This window comes from Lampris incognitus, chromosome 11 (assembly GCF_029633865.1).
Source record: "Lampris incognitus isolate fLamInc1 chromosome 11, fLamInc1.hap2, whole genome shotgun sequence".
Lineage (NCBI taxonomy): Eukaryota > Metazoa > Chordata > Actinopteri > Lampriformes > Lampridae > Lampris > Lampris incognitus.
This window is the reverse complement of record NC_079221.1, coordinates 13967214-13990370: the sequence shown is the minus strand read 5'-3', so window position 1 is coordinate 13990370 and position 23157 is coordinate 13967214. Positions and strand designations below refer to the sequence as shown.

Sequence of the window (23157 nt, the reverse complement as noted above, 5' to 3'; positions counted from 1 at the left end):
TGTTAGCAAGGATGACGCACCTTCAAGTCCACCACCGAACCCCCGTTTCAGTTGCTTCAGGGGAATGCAGTTTCTCACAGTTGAAACTAATAAAAACTACCTCCGCGGTACTATGAAACAACACAGGCTTAATGGACTGCCAGCGATGTCCAAAGAACATGAAGTGGCACAGAGAACTGAAATAGAGGATGCAGGTAAGACCTTTGCTGCGATGAAGGCCCGCCATGTACACTTCTGAAAGGTAAACTTTATTTGCTCTCTAGTTGTTGTTTAAGTTGCCGATGATATGTGCTTGCACACACTTCGTGTGCGTGTTTGACGCACATGAGAAAGTTGTGTATAGGACATATTTGCACTGGTATTATTTAGTTTGACTAGCTGAAATGGGATTATTTGGAAAATAGCTGTATCTGCTGCCATGACTCTGCTGTAAAGAATTTGGGACCAGGTTATTATTTGGAGTTACTATGTAGACCAGTTTGGAGCATTATTTGTATATGGATCCACAAAAGGCCCGCATATTGCGTTATGCATACGTGAATATTGTTGACACTTTGAGCACACTGGCGTTGCACTAGACTATTTGAGCTATACGTATGGCACATTGGTGTTTGTGTGTTGTTGCTGGTTTTTGCTTTATGTATATGGCATATTGGCCTTTGTGTATTTTTGCTTGTATGGTACGTTGCAAATAGAGGGGCGGCGTAATTGTTTTTTGTCTAGCGCAGCAGATCATGTGACAGTCCTGTGGCTACCGCACGCAGCTTTTTGTTGATTTACTTGTGTAAAGGAGGGGTGGTTGTCCTGTTTTGCAGTTTGAACCGATGAATGTTTATCATTTCCTAGCAACCAAATTTATTTTTTTTTATGATTGCAGCAACAGTTCTTAGGCAACTCCTCGGTCGCTGCTGCCCAAAACATTGTTCCTTGGTATCTACTGTGCGTATCTTTATTTTGTGTTTACTAAACATAATCGTTAATAGAGAGCTAGCTATAAATGAAATACTGTGTCTGTCATTCCTGTTGCAGATTATGGGCTGTAGACCGGGCTATGTAATGTTGGTAGAGTCAGTACATTCAAAGGAAGGCATACAGTAGGCTACTCACCTTCTGGACTATATAACCAACGTGCAAAGAATGTCAAAGGGGTTTTCATTTCAAGTAAAAGTAAAGTACTCTAACACATTACTTTTCTCCACAAGTAATGTTACAATTTAACAAGGTACTTTTAACAGCATCCATCCATTCCATCCATAATCTAAACTGCTTATCCTTACTCAGGGTCACGGGAATGCTGCAGCCTATCCCAGCAGTCATTGGGCGGCAGTGGGGAGACACCCTGGGCAGGCCGCCAGTCCATCACAGGGTCGACACACAAACATTCACACTTAGGGACAGTTTAGTATGGCCAGTTCACCTGGCCTGCATGTCTTTGGGCTGTGGGAGGTAACCCACACAGACACGGGGAGAACATGCAAACGCCACACAGAGGACGACCCGGGACGACCCCCAAGGTTGGACTACCCCGGGGCTCGAACCTAGGTCCTAGGTTTGAGCCTCGGGGTAGTCCAGCCTTGGGGGTCATCCCAGGTCGTCCGGGCGGCACGGTGGCGCAGTGGTTAGCGCGGTCGCCTCACAGCAAGACGTTAACGGCAGTAATGTAGTAATGTAACGAGTTACTTTCCCCAGCACTGCTGATGACCGCTTGATGGCTTAATTTCCTCTGTAATATGTTTGGTTAACTGCACCGTCTTAATGTCTTTGTTAGCGGTCTGCTGTTGACAGCCATGACTCAGTGGGCCTTCGCATTGATATGATCCAAAATGGTACAAATACGATCCAACAGGGCTGTATGCACCACGGTAATTAGTGCATGGTCTCCAGGCTGACGCCGCCCCGCTCTGTAGTGGGCCAAGCGTGGACCCCATATAGACAGGGACCTATTTATGCATTGATCTCAGAAAATTAAGGCTAACTGGCCCAGATTGTACCGTCTTGATGTACCTTCTGTATGAGCGATGTTCTCTGCATGCATTGTTTGCAGAGTAAACAGGACAATTTGGACTTGCTGTGCTTTAAAATTAATACATCCTGAATAATTAATGAAGCCCTTTAAAGCATTGTTATCTGTGTGACCGCAACGTGAAACCACTGATGATGAGAAAATATGGTTTTAACAAGTCAATAATGGTGAGTGCAACTCGAACAGCTTAATCAATGACGCCGCTGCATTTGTAAACAAGGACTTGAATTATAATGCCAATAATTGATTTCCTCCATTTCTTTTCTCTCTCTCTCTCTTTCCCTCTCTCTCTCTCCTTCATGTGATGTCACTGCTTATTGATTGCATCCTACCAGTGAGGGATGATGGGAAGTTTCCAGACTTTGTTTTTGTATGACTTTTGCACCCCCCCTCCCCGCCAACACACCACCACCTCCCTCCCCTCCCTCCTTTCTTTCTCCTCCTCCTTTCTCCTCCATTTGAAATTTGCAAGCTGTAGCACCAGCTTAACCAAAAAGGATTAAGTCCCATACCCAACTGAGAACACAGATAATGCTCAGTAATTGGTGAAAAATGAAGATGAATGGGACAGCTAGATAAGGACCAATTAGCTGCTGGGAGCGTACAGCTGTGGTCTCCTCCCAGGCTGCTCTCAGGGGCCAAGGCCCCGGCTTCCATTCTCTCTCCCTCTCACGCAAGCATGCACATTTGCAACATTCACGTATGCAACAACAACACACACACGCAACACACACACAAACATACACAGTTCAAATTAGCCTGATGAACCTGGGAAAAGAGACTGATGCTTCCTCATCATCTCATTCACAACCTCTGCTCTCAGTTCTCGGTAAAGGCAACACTCCAAGGTACCTGTCACCTCCCTCCCCCCCGTCCATCCATTTGGTTCTCCAATCCGCTCACCTCAGAACATGCCAGAAACCTGGGCAGAAGCCAGGAATGGGAGGAAGAAGGGTTGGCAGGATTCAGATCATTTGCAGCAGAATGCAGGAACGCAAGACGCTGGAACGTACATGCTCGCTAATGGTTCTCGGGGTTTGGTTGCAGAGGTAAAGTTCGCTGTGATGTGATATAGCCGAGTCCTTTTGTGTCATCTCTTTTTTTTTCCTGTTGTGAACTGTTTGTTTGATGGGCGCATCGTGGCATCATCTGGCTGATGACGGCGGAATTCCCATATCTAATTACAGACAGGATTTCAGCTCCATTAGAGCTGCAGCAGTCAGGAGTCAAATGAGTGGCAGGGCAGCACCCAGTGGCCAAAGAAGAGAGAGAGTGGGAGAGAGAGCAAGAGAGAAAGAGAGAGAGAGCAGAGAGAGAGAGAGAGCAGAGAGAAGAAAGTGAGATAGTGATGAGAGAAGACCGCACTATTTCTTCTTCCCGTTTTTCCTTAAGGTCTATAAACACTTGGTCTTATTTTTCTTTTTCATTTCTTTCTTTCACTCCTAAAAAAAAAAAGAAAGAAAAAAAAGCAATTCCTCCTCTTGAAATTGGCAGGTGTTTGTTAGCGGGCAGCTGACAATATTTTCTCTCCCGGTAATGAAGGTTGTGGCCGGGGTCAACTGTTTGGGAGGGAATGGCGGCCTGTTTATTCCCCTCAAGACTCAACGCCACACGTGTTTTGCTTGGTCTGTGATCTGTAATTGTGGTATTTCCTGAGAGGACTAGGAACAAACCACATTGTGTGTTGAGAGCCCCCCCCCCCTTAAAAAAAAAAAAGACCGTAAAGAAAAATCAAAGAAAGAAGGCCACCCATCTTCCCCCTCCCTTTTCTTTCTTTCTCCGTGAATTTCTGTTCCCTTATCTTGATTTCTTTTTCTACAGTACCTCTCTCCCTCTTTCTCTAACCCACACACTCATCTATCCTCCCTTCCCTCTCTCTTGATCTCTCTCTCTCTAACTAACCCACACATTCAAGTCTATCCACCCTCCCTCCTTCTCCCTCCCTCCCTCTCTCTCTCTCTTTCACACAGGATGTTTGGTTATTTTGGCTGGGCGAGTTGAACTGGCTGTTTTTCCTTATAATTAATAACATTGATGCAAACAGGAAGGTCTAATTGTGATGAATATTTAATGCGTGGGAGAAACATTAGCCTGTTCAATTTACATCAACACAAAGACGACAGCAGCCAATCCGACTCGACAAACAGAACAGAGTGTCCTTCAGCGGCGGGCGCCGGCATGCTCAGGCTTTGAGCCGCGCACAATACGAGATCTGCTTCAAATGAGCATTGAGATGAAGCACCTGCATTTTTTAGCCTGAGGAGAATCCTTTTAATGGCTTTTCGCAGCAGCTAATTTCTGACTGAATTTTTACCGTGCCATTTGCATTATTGAAAGTATGCTGATACTGTCCTATCAGTTCTTAGCTTCCTTGCCCACATCCTTTGTGTAAGTAAAGTGTTAGCGGTTGTGTTCTGGTTTAAGCAGGATGTCATAAAAAAAAGAAAAGAAAAAAGACTGCAGCGAATTTGTCCATTTCTCCTCAACAGCTGTGTTCTGTCCCTCTTAAAAATAGCACGAAGTAACACTGGACAGCATTGTCAACAACAGCAAGCCCAGCCAGACAAGGCCGAAGCCAAAACCAGCTTCCCTCCTGCATCCCCATTTCACTTCATCATTCAGATGATTCACAAGGAATTCCTGTGGGATAATGGACATGAGAACTTAACACGCTTTAGGTGTCCCAACGGCAAAAAATGCTGGTTGAAAACAATCCCGGATAAGACGCTTTTCCCCAACATGAAAGCAGCTCTGCAGTCAGATTTTGCATTAAGTCAGTTAATGTTTTTTTTTGTAAAATTCTTAAAATGCTCGGGTTTAAAATAAACGTGTGAGCGGAGGCCCGGGGCTTTGTTGAAGGAGACAGCTCGCTCCTAGCTGTGTTTCATGGCCCTGCGGTGCAGAGGAGGCCATATTTCTCCCGCGTATTATCGGGATGACTCCTGCTGGCCACCCTGTCACAGCAGAGTGCTTGATATAAACAAGAGATTGCCGCGACACCCAGTAATCAATATTAGGATGGCTTCAGTACCAAACATCATTTGTCTCTGCGACCATTCCTTTGACCAAACGAAGCATTAATTCAAATCATAAATCTGGGCTGATTTAAATCCGGGGAGAGCGTGAGGGGGGAGGGGGGTGGAAAGAGGGCCCCTGTCTGCCAGCCGGGCCCCTAATGATTTATTTTCTACATTTCTGCGAGCGAGAGATTTGTCCATACTCACTGACAGGTCACCTTCAAATGCCAGTGGCAGACTGTTCATCACCATGCAGACGAGCATCTCATCGCTGCGAGTAAATATTAAAGAAAAAGAATCCAATTGATTGTGGATGAGACAGAGAGGCGTCGCTGCCATATATTTCACTCAGAGAGCTAATGCCGCCGTGGCCCGTGTGCCCACACCGACCACCGCTCCCCCCTTTTTCGCCAGAATTATGATTCTTCCGGGAGCCTGCGTGGCTGGCTGTGAGCTCAAGGTTAGAATTTAAATTGTAAAAAGATAAAACAGTTTCTTATTAGCTCCATTGCCGTAGCCTTGCTGTTTGTATTCACATTTATCTTTATTTCCATGACCTCGCAGACTTATAGCTTTTTCTTTTTTCTTACAAGCTCCATTCTCTTGAAGTGATGACCTCACACTTCATGCACTTTGCGTTGTTAAATCCTGTCACATCCTGTCTCCACCTTGCACATGCACATGCGCACACACACGCACACACACTAAGATATATATATATATAGATAGATAGATAGCTATAGATGGATGAGACAAAACATTATGACCACCTGCTTAATATACTGTTGGTCCTCTGTGTTTAGCAACAGAGCCTTCAAGTCTTGTGAGTTGTGAGGTGGGGCCTCCATGGATCAGACTTGTCGGTCCAGCACATCCCACAGATGCTCAATTGGATTGAGATCTGGAGAATTTGGAGGCCAGGGCAACAACTTGAACACTTCATCATGTTCCTCAAACCATTCCCAATGTGTGCAGTGTGGCAGGGCGCATTATCCTGCTGAAAGAGGCCCACTGCCATCAGGGAATACTGCCATGAAGGGGTGTACCTGGTCTGCAACGATGTTTAGGTAGGTGGCACGTATAAAAATTGACGTACACATGAATGGCTGGACCCAGGGTTTCCCAGCAGAACATTGCCCAGAGCATCCCACTGCCTCCAAAGGCTTGTCATCGTCCCACAGTGCATCCCGGTGTCATCAGTTCCCGAGATAAACGGCGCACACGTACACCCGCCATCTGCGTGATCTAAACGAAAACAGAACGCATCAGACCAGGCGACCTTCTTCAACTGCTCCAAGGTCCAGTTTCGATGCTCACGTGCCCATTGTAGGCACTTTTGACGGTGGACAGGGGTCATCATGGGCACTCGGACTGGTCTGCGGCTACGCAGCCCCATACACACCAGAGTGTGATGCACTGTGTGTTGTGACACATTCCTCCTGTAAACATCATTAAAATGTTCTGCGACTTGTGCCACAGTAGACATTCGGTTGTTTCGGAACAGATGGGATAACCTTTGTTGCCAGCGTGCATCGATGAGCCTAGGGCGCCCAACATCCTTTCGCCGGTTTGTGGTTTGTCCCTGCTTGGACTACTGTCAGTAGGCACTCACCAGTGCTGACTGGGAGCACCCTACAAGCCTTGCCATTTCAGAGATGCTGAGACCAAGTCATCTGGCCATAACAACATGGCCCTTGTCAAAGTCATTCAGGTATTTACGCCTATCCATTGACATGTGTCCTTGTTTGGAGATGATCAACGTTATTCAGTTTACCTGTGAGTAAACTACACACACACACACACATACATACATACATACATACATATGTGTGTGTGTGTGTGTGTGTATATATATATATAGTAAATATATATATATATATACACTACCGTTCAAAAGTTTGGGATCACATTGAAATGTCCATATTTTTGAAGGAAAAGCACTGTACTTTTCAATGAAGATAACTTTAAACTAGTCTTAACTTTATTGCTAAGAAATTGAAGATTTCCTACCCCGGTGTGTACTACTCCCTTCAGAGGACAGCACAAACAGGCTCTAACCAGAGTAGAAAAAGAAGTGGGAGGCCGCGTTGCACAACTGAGCAAGAAGATAAGTACATTAGAGTCTCTAGTTTGAGAAACAGACGCCTCACAGGTCCCCAACTGGCATCTTCATTAAATAGTACCCGCAAAACACCAGCAACATCTACAGTGAAGAGGCGGCTGCGGGATTCTGGGCTTCAGGGCAGAGTGGCAAAGAAAAAGCCATATCTGAGACTGACCAATAAAAGAAAAAGATTAAGATGGGCAAAAGAACACAGACATTGGACAGAGGAAGACTGGAAAAAAGTGTTGTGGACGGATGAATCCAAGTTTGAGGTGTTTGGATCACAAAGAAGAACGTTTGTGAGACGCAGAACAAATGAAAAGATGCTGGCAGAATGCCTGACGCCATCTGTTAAGCATGGTGGAGGTAATGTGATGGTCTGGGGTTGCTTTGGTGCTGGTAAGGTGGGAGATTTGTATAGGGTAAAAGGGATTCTGAATAAGGAAGGCTATCACTCCATTTTGCAACGCCATGCCATACCCAGTGGACAGCGCTTGATTGGAGCCAATTTCATCCTACAACAGGACAATGACCCTAAACACACCTCCAAATTGTGCAAGAACTATTTAGAGCAGAAGCAGGCAGCTGGTATTCTATCGGTAATGGAGTGGCCAGTGCAGTCACCAGATCTGAACCCCATTGAGCTGTTGTGGGAGCAGCTTGACCGTATGGTACGCAAGAAGTGCCCATCCAACCAATCCAACTTGTGGGAGCTGCTTCTGGAAGCGTGGGGTGCAATTTCTCCAGATTACCTCAACAAATTAACAGCTAGAATGCCAAAGGTCTGCAATGCTGTAATTGCTGCAAATGGAGGATTCTTTGACGAAAGCAAAGTTTGATGTAAAAAAAATCTTATTTCAAATACAAATCATTATTTCTAACCTTGTCAATGTCTTGACTCTATTTTCTATTCATTTCACAACATATGGGGGTGAATAAGTGTGACTTTTCATGGAAAACACAAAATTGTTTGGGTGATCCCAAACTTTTGAACGGTAGTGTATATATATATAGTAAAAACACATATATAGTAAACATATATAAGAAATATATAGTTTATATTTATATAAAACAAGACACTCATGTACAAGGGCTGAGAACCTCGAACTGATGGAACGCTACTATAACATCAGACCCCAGGAGAGGGGCTTCGTTGGAACTGTGGACCAGTAAGAGACCTACTTCCATACTGACTCAGAAGCAGCTAGTGGCTCAATGCTTGAACATCAAGAGAAGGAAGTTACTGTCAGAACTTGAGATGGAGAGGCTCCAACAGGATGACTATACAATTCAGCACCCTGAATGGTCACCCAGTAGGCAGGAGATACATGAGGAGAGATTTTAACCAGCTGAAAAACACCTACCAGCTATGACAGCTGAAGCTACTGAGGTTCAAATGAGAATCATGGCCAGACTAAAGAAGAGTCACCCCCCGGGGTCGGCTTCCAGGACTCAGTGACAAAGTACCATCAAAAGCCTGCTTGCGGATGTGAACACAGCCTTATGCAATATCTTGACTGCCACCATAACAGAGACCAATGAGCTTGTCTATATGCCACTACAACCATAATCCTGGAGATGCTTGGGTACAGGATAAAGAACACAGGTCACCAACAGTACCCTCCATGGAACAGAAGGCTGGAAGCCAAGATTAAAGCAACCCAGACAGATGTTAGCCAGCTAACAGAGGTGCAAAATGGTTTGGTGAAAGACACGCTATGGTTGAAGAAGTACAGCAAGATGTCCATAAGTGAGGCCCTGGAAACTGCCAAACAAAGGCTAACAGCACTGGCCAGGCTGAAGAGATACATTAGAGAAGCAGAAGCCAAAAGAGTAAATGGCCTGTTCCTCAAAGAACCATCCAAAGTGTACTCCCAGCTGCAGAGCAACAAGGGAACAACATCAGACCCACCCAGAGCAGAGACCGAGCGATACTGGAAGGGTATATGGGAAAAGGAGGCATCACACAACACCAATGCCAAATGGCTGGTTGACCTAAAAGCAGAGCACAGCAATATCCCAGAACAAGAATCAGTTATCATCACAGTGGCCGACATCCAATGAATCTCAAGCATGAAGAGTTTGACTGCACCAGTCCATGAAAATGATTCATGCCTACTGGCTGAAGAAGCTAACAGCACTCCATGAATGCCTGGTGACACAGATGAACCAGCTGCTAACATCAGGGTCTCACGCTGACTGGCTAACACGGGAGAGAACAATACTGATCATGAAGGATCCCCACAAGGGTACAACACCTTCAGACTACTGGCCGATAACCTACCTCTCCACAAAATGGAAGATCCTGTCAGGCATCATAGCAGCTAAGCTGAAAGGGCACACGAGTCAATACATGAGCAAAACTCAAGACAGGAATTGGGAACAACAGGAGGGTCAAAGCATCAGCTACTGGTTGATGGAGCAGCCACCCAAGACTCTAAGACTAGACAAACCAACCTGAGCACAGCCTGGATTGACTGCAAGAAAGCCTACAATTCAATGCCCCACACATGGTTACTGGAGTGCTTGGCACTATGCAAAGCCAAGACACAAATAGCCTTCATCAAGAACTCAATACGGCAGTGGAAAACAACACTAGAGGCCAACTCAAAGACAATCACACAGGTAGTCATCAGATCTGGCATATACCAAGGTGATGCACTATCTCCGCTGCTATTCTGCATAGGCCTAAACCCCCTCAGTCAGATAATCACAAAGAGTGGATATGGGTACAGGTTCAGAAGTGGAGTTACCATCAGCCACCTCCTATACATGAATGACATCGAGCTGTATGCCAGGAATGAGCGAGACATTGACTCTTTGATCCACCTCACCAGGATCTGCAGCAATGACATCGGGATGTCATTCAGACTGGACAAGCGTAGTCGAATGGTGGTAAAAAGAGGAAAGGTGGTGATGACTGAAGGGGTTGAATTAGTACAGGACAGTTACAAGTACCTGGGTATTACCCAGGCAAATGGAAACCACAAATGACAGCACCTTTTGCTATTGAAATGACGGCACCTATTGCTATTGTTGTTACTTGATATCATAATCATTGTTGTTGTTGCTATTAATATAATCATTGTTGCTGTTGTGCTGTTGTATTATATGCTTTGGCAATATGTACACAAACGTATGTCATGCCAATAAAGCAAATACTGAATTGAATTGAATTGAATTGAATTGGGAACCACAAGGAGGCAGCAAGGAGGTCAGCTATAGCGAAATACCTTCAGAGAATGAGGCAGGTCCCGAGGAGCCAACTCAATGTGAAGAATTAAGATATATGCCCTATAAGAATTAAGACATATACCCTACCTATCAGATACCCAGCTGGAATAATAAGTTGGCCAAAGGAGGAGATAAAGGCCACAGATATCAGGACACGGAAACCTCTCACAATGCACGGAGGGTTCCACCCAAAGTCCAGCAGCCTGAGACTGTATGATAAGTGAAAAGATGGGGGCCCAGGGTTGGTGAGTTTCAGAGCCACTATCCAGGATGAAACAAGCAACATCCATACATAGATCAGAACGAGGGCTCCCCAGGGCAAACTGCTGAGTGAGTTCCTCAGGCAGCAGAAGACAAAGTGGGGAGGAAGAAGAAGAGGCGGTATCATGGAAGACTAAGCCCCACCATGGGATTTACCATCGACAGATAGAAGTGGTGGCTTATATTGAGAAATCCTACCAGTGGTTAGAAAAGCCTGGACTGAAGGACAGCACAAAGGCTCTGATCATAGCAGCATAAGGAACAGGCAATCAGCATCAGATTGGTTGAGACAGGTCTACCGCACCAGACAAGACCCAAGATGCAGGCTGTGCAAAGATGCCCGTGAAACAGTCCAGCACTTAGTAGCAGGGTGTAAAATGCTAGCTGAGAAAGCATACACTGAAAGGCATAACCAAGTGTCTGGGATAGTGTACAGGAGCATCTGTACTTAATAGACTGGAAGTCCTCAAGTCCAAATAGGGAACACCGCCAAAGGTGATTGAGAATGGCAGAGCTAAGATCCTGTGGGATTTCAAGTTCCAGACTGACAAGCAGGTGCTAGCTAACCAAGCAGACATTGTGGCAGTTGACAAGGAACTGAAGACAGCAGTAGTGATCGATGTAACCATCCCAAGTGATGGCAATATCATGAAGAAAGAGCACAAGAAGCTAGAGAAATACCAAGGGCTGAAGGAAGAACTAGATTGAATGTGGAAGGTAATCCACAGTAGCCTCAGTGGTAATAGCAGCACTAGGGGATGTGACCCCCAAACTGGGAGAGTGGCTCCAGCAGATTCCAGGAACAACATCTGAGGTCTCTGTCCAGAAGAGTAAGATACTGTGCAGAACCCTCAAACCCTCAGGCATCTGGTAGAGGACCCGAGCTTGAGGAAGACATAAACCACCCAAAAAAGGATGAGAGGGAGATTTTTTTTCCCCATGCATATATGTATGCACTGTGTTACCAAGTATCACTGTTGTAATATATTCAAGAGTCAAGCCATTTAGTGCAATAAGTGAATCAGAAACATGATTTAGCAACCAAAGCTTTGGGGATTACATTCGGTTTACAATTTGAAATGGGCTCACAGTGCATTATCATTCTCTGCAACACGCTAAGTGGCTCTGTGTGATATTACAAAATTCCTTCTGCATTTTAGGGCTAATAATTAATTGAAATGGCACATAGTGAAAAACCATTGCTCTCACAGCATTTCAATTAGTCCCTGTTAAAAGCTGATAGCTCTGGGAAACAGTGTTCACAGTTTAACTCGGCTATTAAGAATGTGATTCTTGCTCTTTCAACACAAAAGAATATCCTACCGCTGGAAAGAGACACAGATTTACCTCACCAAGGTGAGAATGTACCGCTCAGAAAATATTAATATTGCAAAGGGAATACAGTACAGTAGCACTGAGTCAACTGTAGATATGTGCAACTGAACTGTCAGTACGAGCACGTAGCATCCTGTAGAAACCTACCTGACAGCCCCAAAAGAAAAAAAAAGAAGAAAAAAAAAGGACAAAAGCAAAAGAGCCCATGCAATAATGCAGACCAATTAGGACATGAAGAGCTTTGGTTTTAGACAAGCTGTATGTATGAGAACCCTTGTTGACAACCACTTTGTTGACAAAAAGATGTTTGGTGTGTGTGTGTGTGTGTGTGTGTGTGTGTGTGTGTGTGTGTGTGTGTGTGTGTGTGTGTGTTTGTCCGCATGGCTGCCTGTGTGCCCATACAGGTGTGCAGTCTCTGGCATGCGTCAGTGTCTAGTGTGTACGCGGTTGAGTGCGCCTGTGCGAGCGTGTGTGAAGGGCGTCCTCACCGACGCTGGAGCTGAGGTCTCCGTTCTCGCCGTCGACCCCATGCTGGTTGGCATTGCCATGGTAGCTGCTCATCACCTCCAGCTTGATCTTCTTGACCTTCATGGCCTCGGCGATGGCGGCATTGGCAGCAGCCGCCGCCGCCGCTGTCAGGCCTGAGGACGGGAGACGTGGGGGGGAGAGGGGGGAGGGGGCACAGCAATTAGAGAGAGACCTCCTCCACACAACTGGTCTACCCCCCCCAAAAAAAAAAAACAACAACAAAAAAAACAAAAATTCAGTGTCAGAAACAAATGGATGGCTGAATATAATGCAATGAATAATGCTGCAGACTAAGAGAAAAGGTGATGACGGTGATGATGATGATGATGTAGCTGTCAAAGCTCACCCGTTATCTTTTGACGGGTGATATTTCTGCAACGGGTTTCTGTGCTTACTAGATGGATTCATGTGCCTCGCAGTAAATATTTTGTACTAATACTTCACTAACTCGTGTTTTCTCACATCTGTGCTGACTTGTTTGTACCTCGATGGAAACAGATTGAGCCAAGACGACAGCACATTCCACAACAAGACGCAAGAGGTTGGTGCCTGAAACTTAGTGTAATGTAGGTGTGGGGTGTGTGTGTGTGGCACACCGAGCGAGAGAGTGGCGATATTAAGAAAATGAAAGAACGGCAGAGAGATTAAGAAAGAAAAGAAAGAGATGTAATGTCAAATATGCAGTCAGTGCCAGAGAACCGGGTCTTGAGGCTCTGTAGTTATCGAGGCAGTCTCAATGATATCGTCTAATGTATTCATCAAATCTAACCCCTCTGTCACATAAACTGAATAATGACTAACGCTGGTATTCAAATGCTTCATAGCCAGACAGCTGCTAATAATAACCCGGCTCTTCTGAGTGTCGCCGCCTTGCAAGGCTGCTTAGCACGCCGTGTGGAAAGCCATAAACATCCCACCATGGATTTAATATTGCTTTTATTCTCTTTTTAATACTTTTCAAAATCAGCGAAAGAGGGCCATGTGTGAAAACTAAATAAATAAAATGATCCAAATAAACAGATAAATGAATAAATAGATTTTTTTTGTGTGTGTCTTTCACTAACATCCCATCACATTCGTCAGGAGCTGGTGCAGGCTTGGAAGAAGGACATGAACGCAGCAAGATGCAAAACTGACCCTGCAACTCACTTGGGCAGCAATAAAACAGAAGCAGACAAGAAAAGAAAAGATGGAACAAAAAAAAAAAAAAATAACTGAAAATTTGTCTGTTTTTGAACCAGAGTCTTGTCCGTCTGGACTCACAGTTGGTAAAAAGGGTTTTCATGACATACAGTGAAATGTGGACGCATCGCTGTTAAAAGGGTCTTTCTGACTGCATCACCCCCTAAAAAAGTGGACAGGTCATTTTCGGGCGTTTTGCTGGCAGCGTGTAACAAACACCGAGAGCAGAAACTGGTGTGAGTCTGATCCCGCGTGTGTAAAACCAGTGGGTGGAAATGAAGGAATATCTTACCTTCGATTTAAGAGTTATTTCAGTCTTACTGGGGGAAGCGGGGTTTTACCACACAGACACCCACTAATGTAAATATTATCTGATAGTGACTCTTTGGATACTGTACTGACCGACTGAGCAGATAGATACCCCGCCTCTTCCTGTTTTACTTACCTTTTTATTTTGTGTTTCATTTTCAGTTGACCTTTGATGCCGGTCTTTTTTTAACCTGAAAAATGTCAATAACAATTCGAGTGCCAAGAAAAAGAAACAACTGATGAAGCTAAAAAAAAACCCACCCAAATTCTACTTTACTATATGCTGGAAACAGTAAAAAAGTCCCTTATAGATTTAACTCAGCTGAGTTTTTAGCAAATCTCTAACAAGGAAAAAGTTTGTTCTGATTTACAAACAGCATCTGATGTGTTCAAAACCTGACCAAAGGGACACTACTACCAAATTACTACAACTGCTACTACCACAAAAACTACTGTTACTGCTGCTACTACTACTACTATTACTACCAATACTATTACCACTACCGCTGGTACTATGGTACTACCACTACAACAACTACTATTCGTAATACTACTACTACTGCTGGTACTTACCACTACAACTACTATTAGTACTACTTCTGCTAATGCTAGTACTACTACCACCACTACTAGTAGTAATACTAAAACTATTACTACTACCGTTAGTACTGCTAATACAATTGCTACTTGTACTATTACTACCAGTAATACTGCTACAACTAATGATAGCACTACTACTACTACTACAACCCCTACAGCTACTACTACTACTACTACAATACTACCACTCCTGCTAGTACTACTATTATTAGTACTACTATGCCTTCTACTGCTACTACAATTACTACTACTACTACTACCACTTATAATAATAATAACAATAATACAACAACAACAATAATGATAATACTAATACTAATAATAATAATGACATATTTTGATGTCATAAAGGTGGTCATCTTTTAAAATACTGTTAAATGTCTGTTTAAAACGTGAAGGCCACTTTACAGATGGATGTGACCTATGCGTGAGGAAAATAGCCGCCGACACCCGAGTTTGACTTTTAAAGCTGAGACAATCGATGCTGTGTGCCGCTGGTGGTTTGACGGCAGGTGTGGTGTGTACATGAACCAGGCTGGATTCAGGAAGTGCGAGGCAACAGACGCACACACACACAGTGGCAGGGCCACTGCAGATATCATAAACCAGGGGTTTGTCATTGTGCGAGTTCCACCGGTTGTGGGTGATTTGGACGTGACTGAAATCTTTATTCATGAGGCAGGTCTTAAACAGCAGGGACAGATACTACTAAAGCTCCTCTAGGCCGCCTCATCTCAGGGGAGCGCCGGGCCGAGCCCCTCCTCGCCAACCCCAGCAACACCATCAAAGACGCCCGGCGCACAGAAAAGAAGAGAGATGAGAAAACAGGGAGGGGACCGTTAAAACAAGCGCTCCTATCTACGGTACAGTATATAATCTGCCTCTCTTTTCTTACCCCACCCGGCTTAGGCATGATACACAGGTTTGCGTTGGCTTTGACACGGAACAAGCTGACGCCTGCGTTTATCATCACTTAGCTGTCATATGTCAGTGATGGGGACTCGAGACTCGAGAGCCGCTATTAGCCATGCATCTGAGACGACACGAGTACAAGGAGAGGTAGAAATCCAACACGTGGCTCAAACGGATACATCCGAAGTGCGACACACACCCCCACACACACGCACGCACACACCGGCACACCTGATTGTGCAGCCCCCCTCCCTCCCAGCTGATAGGCAGATGGTGAGAGTCACTCTGAGCCGCTGACATGGAAGTGCATATAATTTAAAGGCTTGTTTGCATCTTAAAATACATCGGGACCATATTGACGTACAGTATACATCATGTCAGGTAGGAGCCCCCTCGTTTGCATCGGGCCCTCGCCGCTGTTCCATATGCATAGGCAACAGCAGGGGGAAGAGAAGCCACTGCCTCGGCGGAGAAGAAGAGGAAAAAAAAAGAAAAAAAAAGAGGTGATACTTCTTCTTCTCCACATAATGAATGTGGCCTCTGCCCAGCCTGAAGGTCAGGTTTCATTTGTGTATAATGGCCAAGAGTCAACTGTTTTCCAAATGAGACGTATGCAGAACAGACTGCCCAGTAAATATTGAAATCACCTCTGGGTTGTTTGTGTGATAAATCCTCCAAACACACAAATCAGCTGCAGCTCGGAGGAGCCCCCCCCCCACCGCCGTGCCGTCTGACGCGCCCCGAACTTTCTCGCTAACTTATTCTCCCCCGGCCTAAAGACCTTCTCGCCATGTTTTGTACAGTAAACTTAGGCAGATGAATCTTTATTTTTATTTTATTTATCTTATTTTATTTTTCCTCCGTTTTTCTACCCAATTGTATCCGGCCAATTACCCCACTCTTCCGAGCCGTGCCGACCGCTGCTCCACCCCGTGCCGATCCTGGGGGGGGGGCTGCAGACTACCACATGCTTCCTCCCATACATGTGGAGTTGCCAGCCGCTTCTTTTCACCTGACAGTGAGGACTTTCACCAGGGGGTCGTCGCACGTGGGAGGATCACGCTATCCCCAGTCCCCCCCAACCGACCAGAGGGGGCGATAGTGCAGCGACCAGGACACATACCCGCATCCGGCTTCCCACCGGCAGAAACGGCCAATTGTGTCTGTAGGAACGCCCGATAAAGCCGGAGGTAACACGGGGATTTGAACTAGCGACCCCCTTGTTGGTAGGCGGCGGAATAGACCGCCATGCCACCCGGACGCCCCCTTCATCTATTTTTTTATGGAGTCAATCTATGCAGGAGCAGCTGACGGTTCTGATGGGATGTATTTCATGAGTAAATAAAGGAAAATATATCGATCGGTTCCGTTTGTCAAACAGATGGAATGATCTCCCCTCCGCTTTCCATCTATCAAACCGACTTCGGCCCCCAGCCGCGCTTTGATTGTGAGATGTACGGACTCCATAAATCGAAGCCTTTGCTCTGATAATTGTTTCATTTCGCCAGATCAATTTACACATCCGCATAAACACACGCGCGCGCACACACACACACACCTCGCTACGGTGGATGTAATAAGGAAGCCAGGGAGATGTGGGCGCCCCAGCAACAAGTCCATTAAGCCACTAGAAGTCTAAACGTCGACGGGACCCGATTCCCCCCTCAATGCTAATCTGCATTCATTACTATGCAAACAAAACAATCCTGTCTCATATATTCTTTCAAAGTCACCTTTGGATTCAGACACTTCTCCGATATAGACGCGCGGCCGAGACAGAATCCCTTTGGCCGGAAAACAAACAGCACATCAAGGCTGCATGCAGAGAGGCACACCAGTCAGAAAACCCACAGAAAGGAGAAGGAACAGTCTAACAAATGGAGAATAGCGTGGCGGTGTCACACGGGGAAGCACAAAACAGCAAATAACAGAGACAAGGTCTGATGGTAGCCCTTGGAGCAGCTGTCATATTAAATAATAATGAAGGATCTATTAATATGCAAAGGAAGCAGCAGCCGACTGGCTTAACACTGTCATGCCTCTGCATATTGTCAGGATCTTCATCATTAATTAACATGCTAGCTGCCCCATACCTGCGCCAATGTCAGAACAGTCTTACAACAAACACCCCAATTCCTCTGCCCTCCGCAACTAACTGCTATAATTAAATTAAAATCAGATTAACTTCACATCAGCACACAAAAGATGGACTTCCCGGCTTTCTCTGGCAGCAATGTAAGAAAAAATAAATAAAAGCAAAGAAAAAAGAAATCTGACTACCAGCGCTCATCCGCTTGTGTCGCCTTTGTGTCTGCTGGGCACCAGCTGCTCCGTGGGCAGCCCCGGAAACTCGCTTTATTTCTCGGCCGAGAGGGCGAAGCAGGCCGGAGACACTCCACGCCAGTGAGCATGGACGCCTCGTTTTATGCGCGGACTGGCGGCAGCACGGCGGCGACGAAGCGGGCGGCCGGTCGGGACCAACGCGACTTGGGCAGACTGCGCCGCTTCAACTGTGCTAGTCGCATCACGACAAATTTAGTATCAATTACAGAGCGCACTAACCTTATGACAAGCGGTGGACTGGAAGGGGGTGGGGGGGGGATGACATCAAATTACCCGGTACATACTGGAGCTATTCTGGAGCGGCCTGAAGCGGCGGAGGGCTAGCTCATCCGCTCAACGCTGACGTGCTAATTGTCCATCAAACCAGCGCTCGCTATTACCTGACTCACGTGCCGTCTGATGTGTGCTGAGCACCGGGGCCGGCGGCCGCCGCGCCGCGCCGCACCGCGCCAACCGGCCAGCTTTTTTGGACTCGAGACAGCACCGAGCAAACCTTGTCTTTCTCAGTTAAGTACGGGATGCATCCACTGAAGATGTAGGTGACATTCATTTCTCTAATGGTGAGTGCAGTGCTCCCGGGGTGAGGCCGAAGCCAGGACATAAATGAATTATATTAGAGCGGCTGCTTAAGTAGTGGCCAGAGTGTGAGTGGAAGGCCTCTCCACTTTAAAAGGAGATGTCATCTCAGTGTGGTGTCAGTCCACAGCAAATAATCCGATTTGGGGGGCCAATCTGCCTGTAATGCATCAGCAACTGGAAAGGCTCCAGGGCAGCCCCTCCTGGGGGGCATGGACACGAGCGTGTACACGAGCAGACACATTCGCTTTCAGCCGCCGACGCAGGCACACGCACGCACGCACACACACATATAAAGGGGTATTTCATTAAATGGAGGCCTAAGCATGTTAAGCTGTCCTTTCCCTAAATGGAGCCGGTGTCAAGGGCAAAAGATACATATGTTAACAATGTGTTTCACATGTGGCCGCGAGGGTGTGAAGAGCACATTTCTCCACTGTGGCGCATTTTGGTCGTGTTGATTTTGATACAATAATACAAACCTAATATCAAAAGACGTAACTCTTGGAGGACATTAAAGTTTTCTGAGTCCGAGTCACAACTGGCTCACGTTCGCTTGAGGTAAAGGACAGGGCTAGTCAGTTTTAGTGGCCAAGTATGTTCTGCAAACACATGTGTACATATATACAAGTGAATAAAACAATAATTATACCGGGTGGCATGGCGGTCTATTCTGTTGCCTACCAACACAGGGCTCGCTGGTTCGAATCAGTCAGGGGCGCCTGTCTGGGGGCGAGGGGGGAATAGCGTGAATCCAACTCCTCACCGTCAGGTGAAAAGAAGCGGCTGGCGACTGCACATGTATCGGAGGAGGCATGTGGTAGTCTTCAGCCCTCCCCGGATCAGCAGAGGGGGTGGAGCAGCGATCGGGACGGCTCGGAAGAGTGGGGTAATTGCATGGAAACAATTGGGGGGGAAAGGGGGGGATAAAAAAACCTCAATAATGATAAAAAATAAGGACACAATAACAAATAAAGACATGACAAAAATCAAGATATGATGAAAAACACAGATATGGTATGAGTACGAGTAATACTTCGGGCCTATCATAACAGAGGTGTGCTATAGTATAAGTAGGCCATGATGAGTCCAGTTACTGTGAGGCAGGCAGTGTGTACAACAGCACAGAAGTAAACAATATTCACAATAATCAACAATATGTGCATCGGTTTGGTTGTCTCGATCTGTACAACGGAGACGTATTTGATTGTGTATGTAATTGAATCTTGTTATTTAGGTAAGGCATCATGGGGCAGGAACTTCAGCCAAATTTTGTCTAAATGGACTCAGCTGCTCGGGGCCGATGGGGGTCCTGGTAGTCGGGGGAGGTAACATCAGCAGGTAGTTCATTTGTAAATCAGGCACTAGGAGAGAAATGACCCGCCGCTGTGAACAAAACATCTTGTGCAGTTTCGCTCTTTCCTCTGCAGTCCAGATGACACGGTGAGGTGTTTCCTCGGAGCGAGCAGGCTCGGTGGATATATGTGTGAAACCAGTCCGTCCATCTGTGCACGAGAAGCTCCACGGAAAACCTGCGCTACGCCTCAACATGTAAAGCTGGACAACATAACGCCGTTTCTCTGTGTCGCTTTTTGCGATCTCTCAATCTTCTTCTTTCAGCCTTTCCCCCTGTTTTTCAGGGGGTCGCCACTGCAGATTTGACAGTTTCCATCAGGAATAATAATTTCAATAAATGGGAGTGGATTAGCTGCCTCCGCTACCTCGTGTGTATGTGGTGTCAATGATACATTATAACTGTTCTGTTAAAATGTGTCATTTACACAGAATTAAATGTCCCGTGCTGCCGCCAAAACAATAGTTTGCATTAGCAGAATATTAAAACTGGTGGAAAAGTTGGGTGTCTCTGCGGTTAGGGAGCTGGCGGCAGTTACGAGAGAACTGAAAAACCTCAATTACTTTATCTCTTTCCCCTGAATACCCTGACTAAATGTCAAGATCACAGAGTCCCTCTGGGCTTAAAGGGGATGCTATCAAAAGGCTTTTCTCTTTTTTTTCTTTTCTTTTTTTGTTGCTTTATGTTCCACTAAATAACACTGGTCTTTCTCTTCATTGTCCTTCTCTGTGTTCACCGTGGCCTTTAAGTTTTCGTTCCACACTAAGAAGCAGATAGTCTGACCCCCCCTCATCCCCGCCATCTCCCCCCCGAGTTCAAAGCTCTGCTCTGTTAGTCTCCAGTGTTACGGAGGAATCATGAGGACGGCCCAATCTGTCTGAAATACCAGATTTCAAACACCTCATGAACACCAATTTACTTATTCTCCGCACACTTTTTTCTTTTACAGTTACGTGAAAGGTAAGAATTTTCTTTTTTTGGTTTTCTTTCTCAACTCTGCCCCAATACTCCAGGCAACCGAGAGCATCAGCAGGAAAACAACAGAAACCAGCTCGTGAAGCGCGTCTCCTCACAGTCTTACAGTCCGCGTTCCCATGAAACGCGATATGTAAAGTGCCACACGGTACATGAAATGAGCAGTCAAAGACACTATTTCAACACTACAATATCATTAAAGACATATGAAGGAGGAGAGCAAAGTATGCAAATGAGTGTACTCATAGCCACCGACATCAAAGCAGCCACAATGAAACCAGCCACAAATAGAACAAAAGCATTAGCTGCTATAAGACTCGGCCCCGGGGTACGTCAGGGCACAAATGGTTGTTGTTGATTCTGGTGGTGATAAGCTTGCTTTAGCATCACCACTGCCTATGTACATACACCAGTGAAGTGGATTTAATCGCGCTAATTAGAATGCACTCAAGGCGAAATGCAACATCTACTGGAATAATCTGGGAGAAAAGATCTCCACTTCAATTTATTCTCCCCCTCTTCATTTTATGGGGGGGTGGAGGGGGGGGCTGAGCGAGGGGTCTGTTTTTGGTGAACTAGTGAGCGGCTGGTGTCTGGTGGTTGAGTGCATGTGTCAGTTTGGTCTGGTTGCCATTTAGAGGACAAGCTGTGGGATGCTGGGAGACCACTGGTTGAGACAGTGTGTGTGTGTGTGCATCAGTATGAGAGAAAGAGAGTGAGAGAGAGAGAGAGAGAGAGAGACAGAGCGGGGGGGTGGGGGGTGGATGAGAGGCTGAGAGATGTAGGGAGACATCAGCTATGTTTCCATCCAACTGTCAAATGAATTTTAAGCAAACTTTTCTTCAGTCACAAAAAAATAAAACGCGAATTAAGTTGTGTTTTCATCAGATCTGTTACAGCACATAAACCCCTAAATGTACTTTTGTGTGTCCTACGTCATTCATCCATACACCCACATATCCACACCCATGAAGAAGACGGACCAGTTAAGATGAAGAAACGGACGACCACGTGATTAAATTCTATTCGCATTTCATTATATTTTAATTTAATGAGTAAACTCTTCATTAACAAAAGCCAAAACCACCTCGAGTGAGCATAAACGCCTTTTTTTTGTGATACTGAAGAGGTTTTATGGTATTTGGCTGTTTCCATCCAGCTTTTCTACTGCGATACTTCAGAATGCGCATAAAAATGCATTGATGGAAATACGGCTAGTGAGTGAGTGAGTGCGAGAGAGAGAGAGAGAGAGAGAGAGAGAGAGAGAGAGAGAGAGAGAGAGAGAGAGAGAGAGAGAGAGAGAGAGAGAGAGAGAGAGAGAGAGAGTTGTGCAGCCATAGCAACAGAGAGATGGAGGTAGAGAATCACTCCGTACCTGTGGGTGGGATCATACCGGGGGACATTAGACCAGGGACTGAATGGGGCATGATGTGTGGGTTCTCTGGCGATGTCACACTCTGTGTCCTCTTTGGGGGCCGGCCTGGTCTGGAGCTGGAAAAGAGGAGAAGAAGGAGGAGAATGAGGGCAAGAGAGGAGCAATGGAGCCAGCCAGACGGAGAGGGGGGAGGGAGCAAACGCGCACGCATGTGTGTGTGTGTGTTGGGGGGGGGGGCAGGGGGGTGTCCACACTTGCACCACTCCAGAATGCAATTGCATTGCAAAGAGCTAACATGTACTGTAAATAAATTTTCTTTTCAAGGACAGTTGCTTTCTGCAGCTCAACATAATAGACTTCCATAACTAATTAGATTACACGGTGAATTCATTTCCTTTATTGAAGATCAACCACTTTTTGATGCATAATTCATAACCCGTACCTCGTTACCTGTTCCTCCGTATTAATATCCCCACACTATTTGAATTGCCTCGTTTGCATATGCTAAAATCCAGTGCGCGGCCCTCGGCCTGGAAATTACATGTTAACTTGTTATAATTATTGCAGTCAGGCCACTATTGATTTATGAGACTTTTAAAAACCAAATATGTGTAGTTCTGGTAATGAATGATATTTTAAGGTTCTTCAGGAAATTAAAAGGCAATGGCTGCCTTAGGAAATGTTCTGCTTGCTTGATTTAATGCGCGCCTTAGCTGGAAGGTGGTGTGACAGAGTGATTCAGACCTGTTGGACGGTTCTGATGAGGGACTTTTATTACACCAAACGAGGGGCACAGATCCAGCCATGATAAATGACTGTGCCACCTCGCCGTGGAGGAGAGAAGGCCTCTCAAAGCCGATACACCCCTGAATCTCCAAACATCTCACTCACTCACTTATTAACACGGCTTCCAGTTACGATCAATAGTAACTTCGCGGGCTGGGTGACCGGACGGACGCCTGTGGGCTGAGAAGAGATGCGGTGGGTGTATAATGAAGGGGCCCGGGTTCTACACAAAGCCCGATACGT

General features: G+C 45.8%; 1 protein-coding gene across 3 annotated transcripts in view; it reads right to left on the bottom strand.

Moving 5' to 3' along the window:
* Positions 1-23157, bottom strand: part of dachd (dachshund d) — a 152296-nt gene that overhangs the window by 57422 nt on the left and 71717 nt on the right. For 2 of the 3 annotated variants that reach the window (XM_056289223.1, XM_056289222.1), the window contains exons 3-4: positions 22129-22244; positions 12463-12615 (exon numbers count right to left, since the gene is read on the bottom strand). In XM_056289223.1, the coding sequence (XP_056145198.1) occupies positions 12463-12615; positions 22129-22244 (269 nt within the window). The remainder of the gene's footprint in view (positions 1-12462; positions 12616-22128; positions 22245-23157) is intronic. The other variant, XM_056289224.1, reaches the window with a different exon arrangement.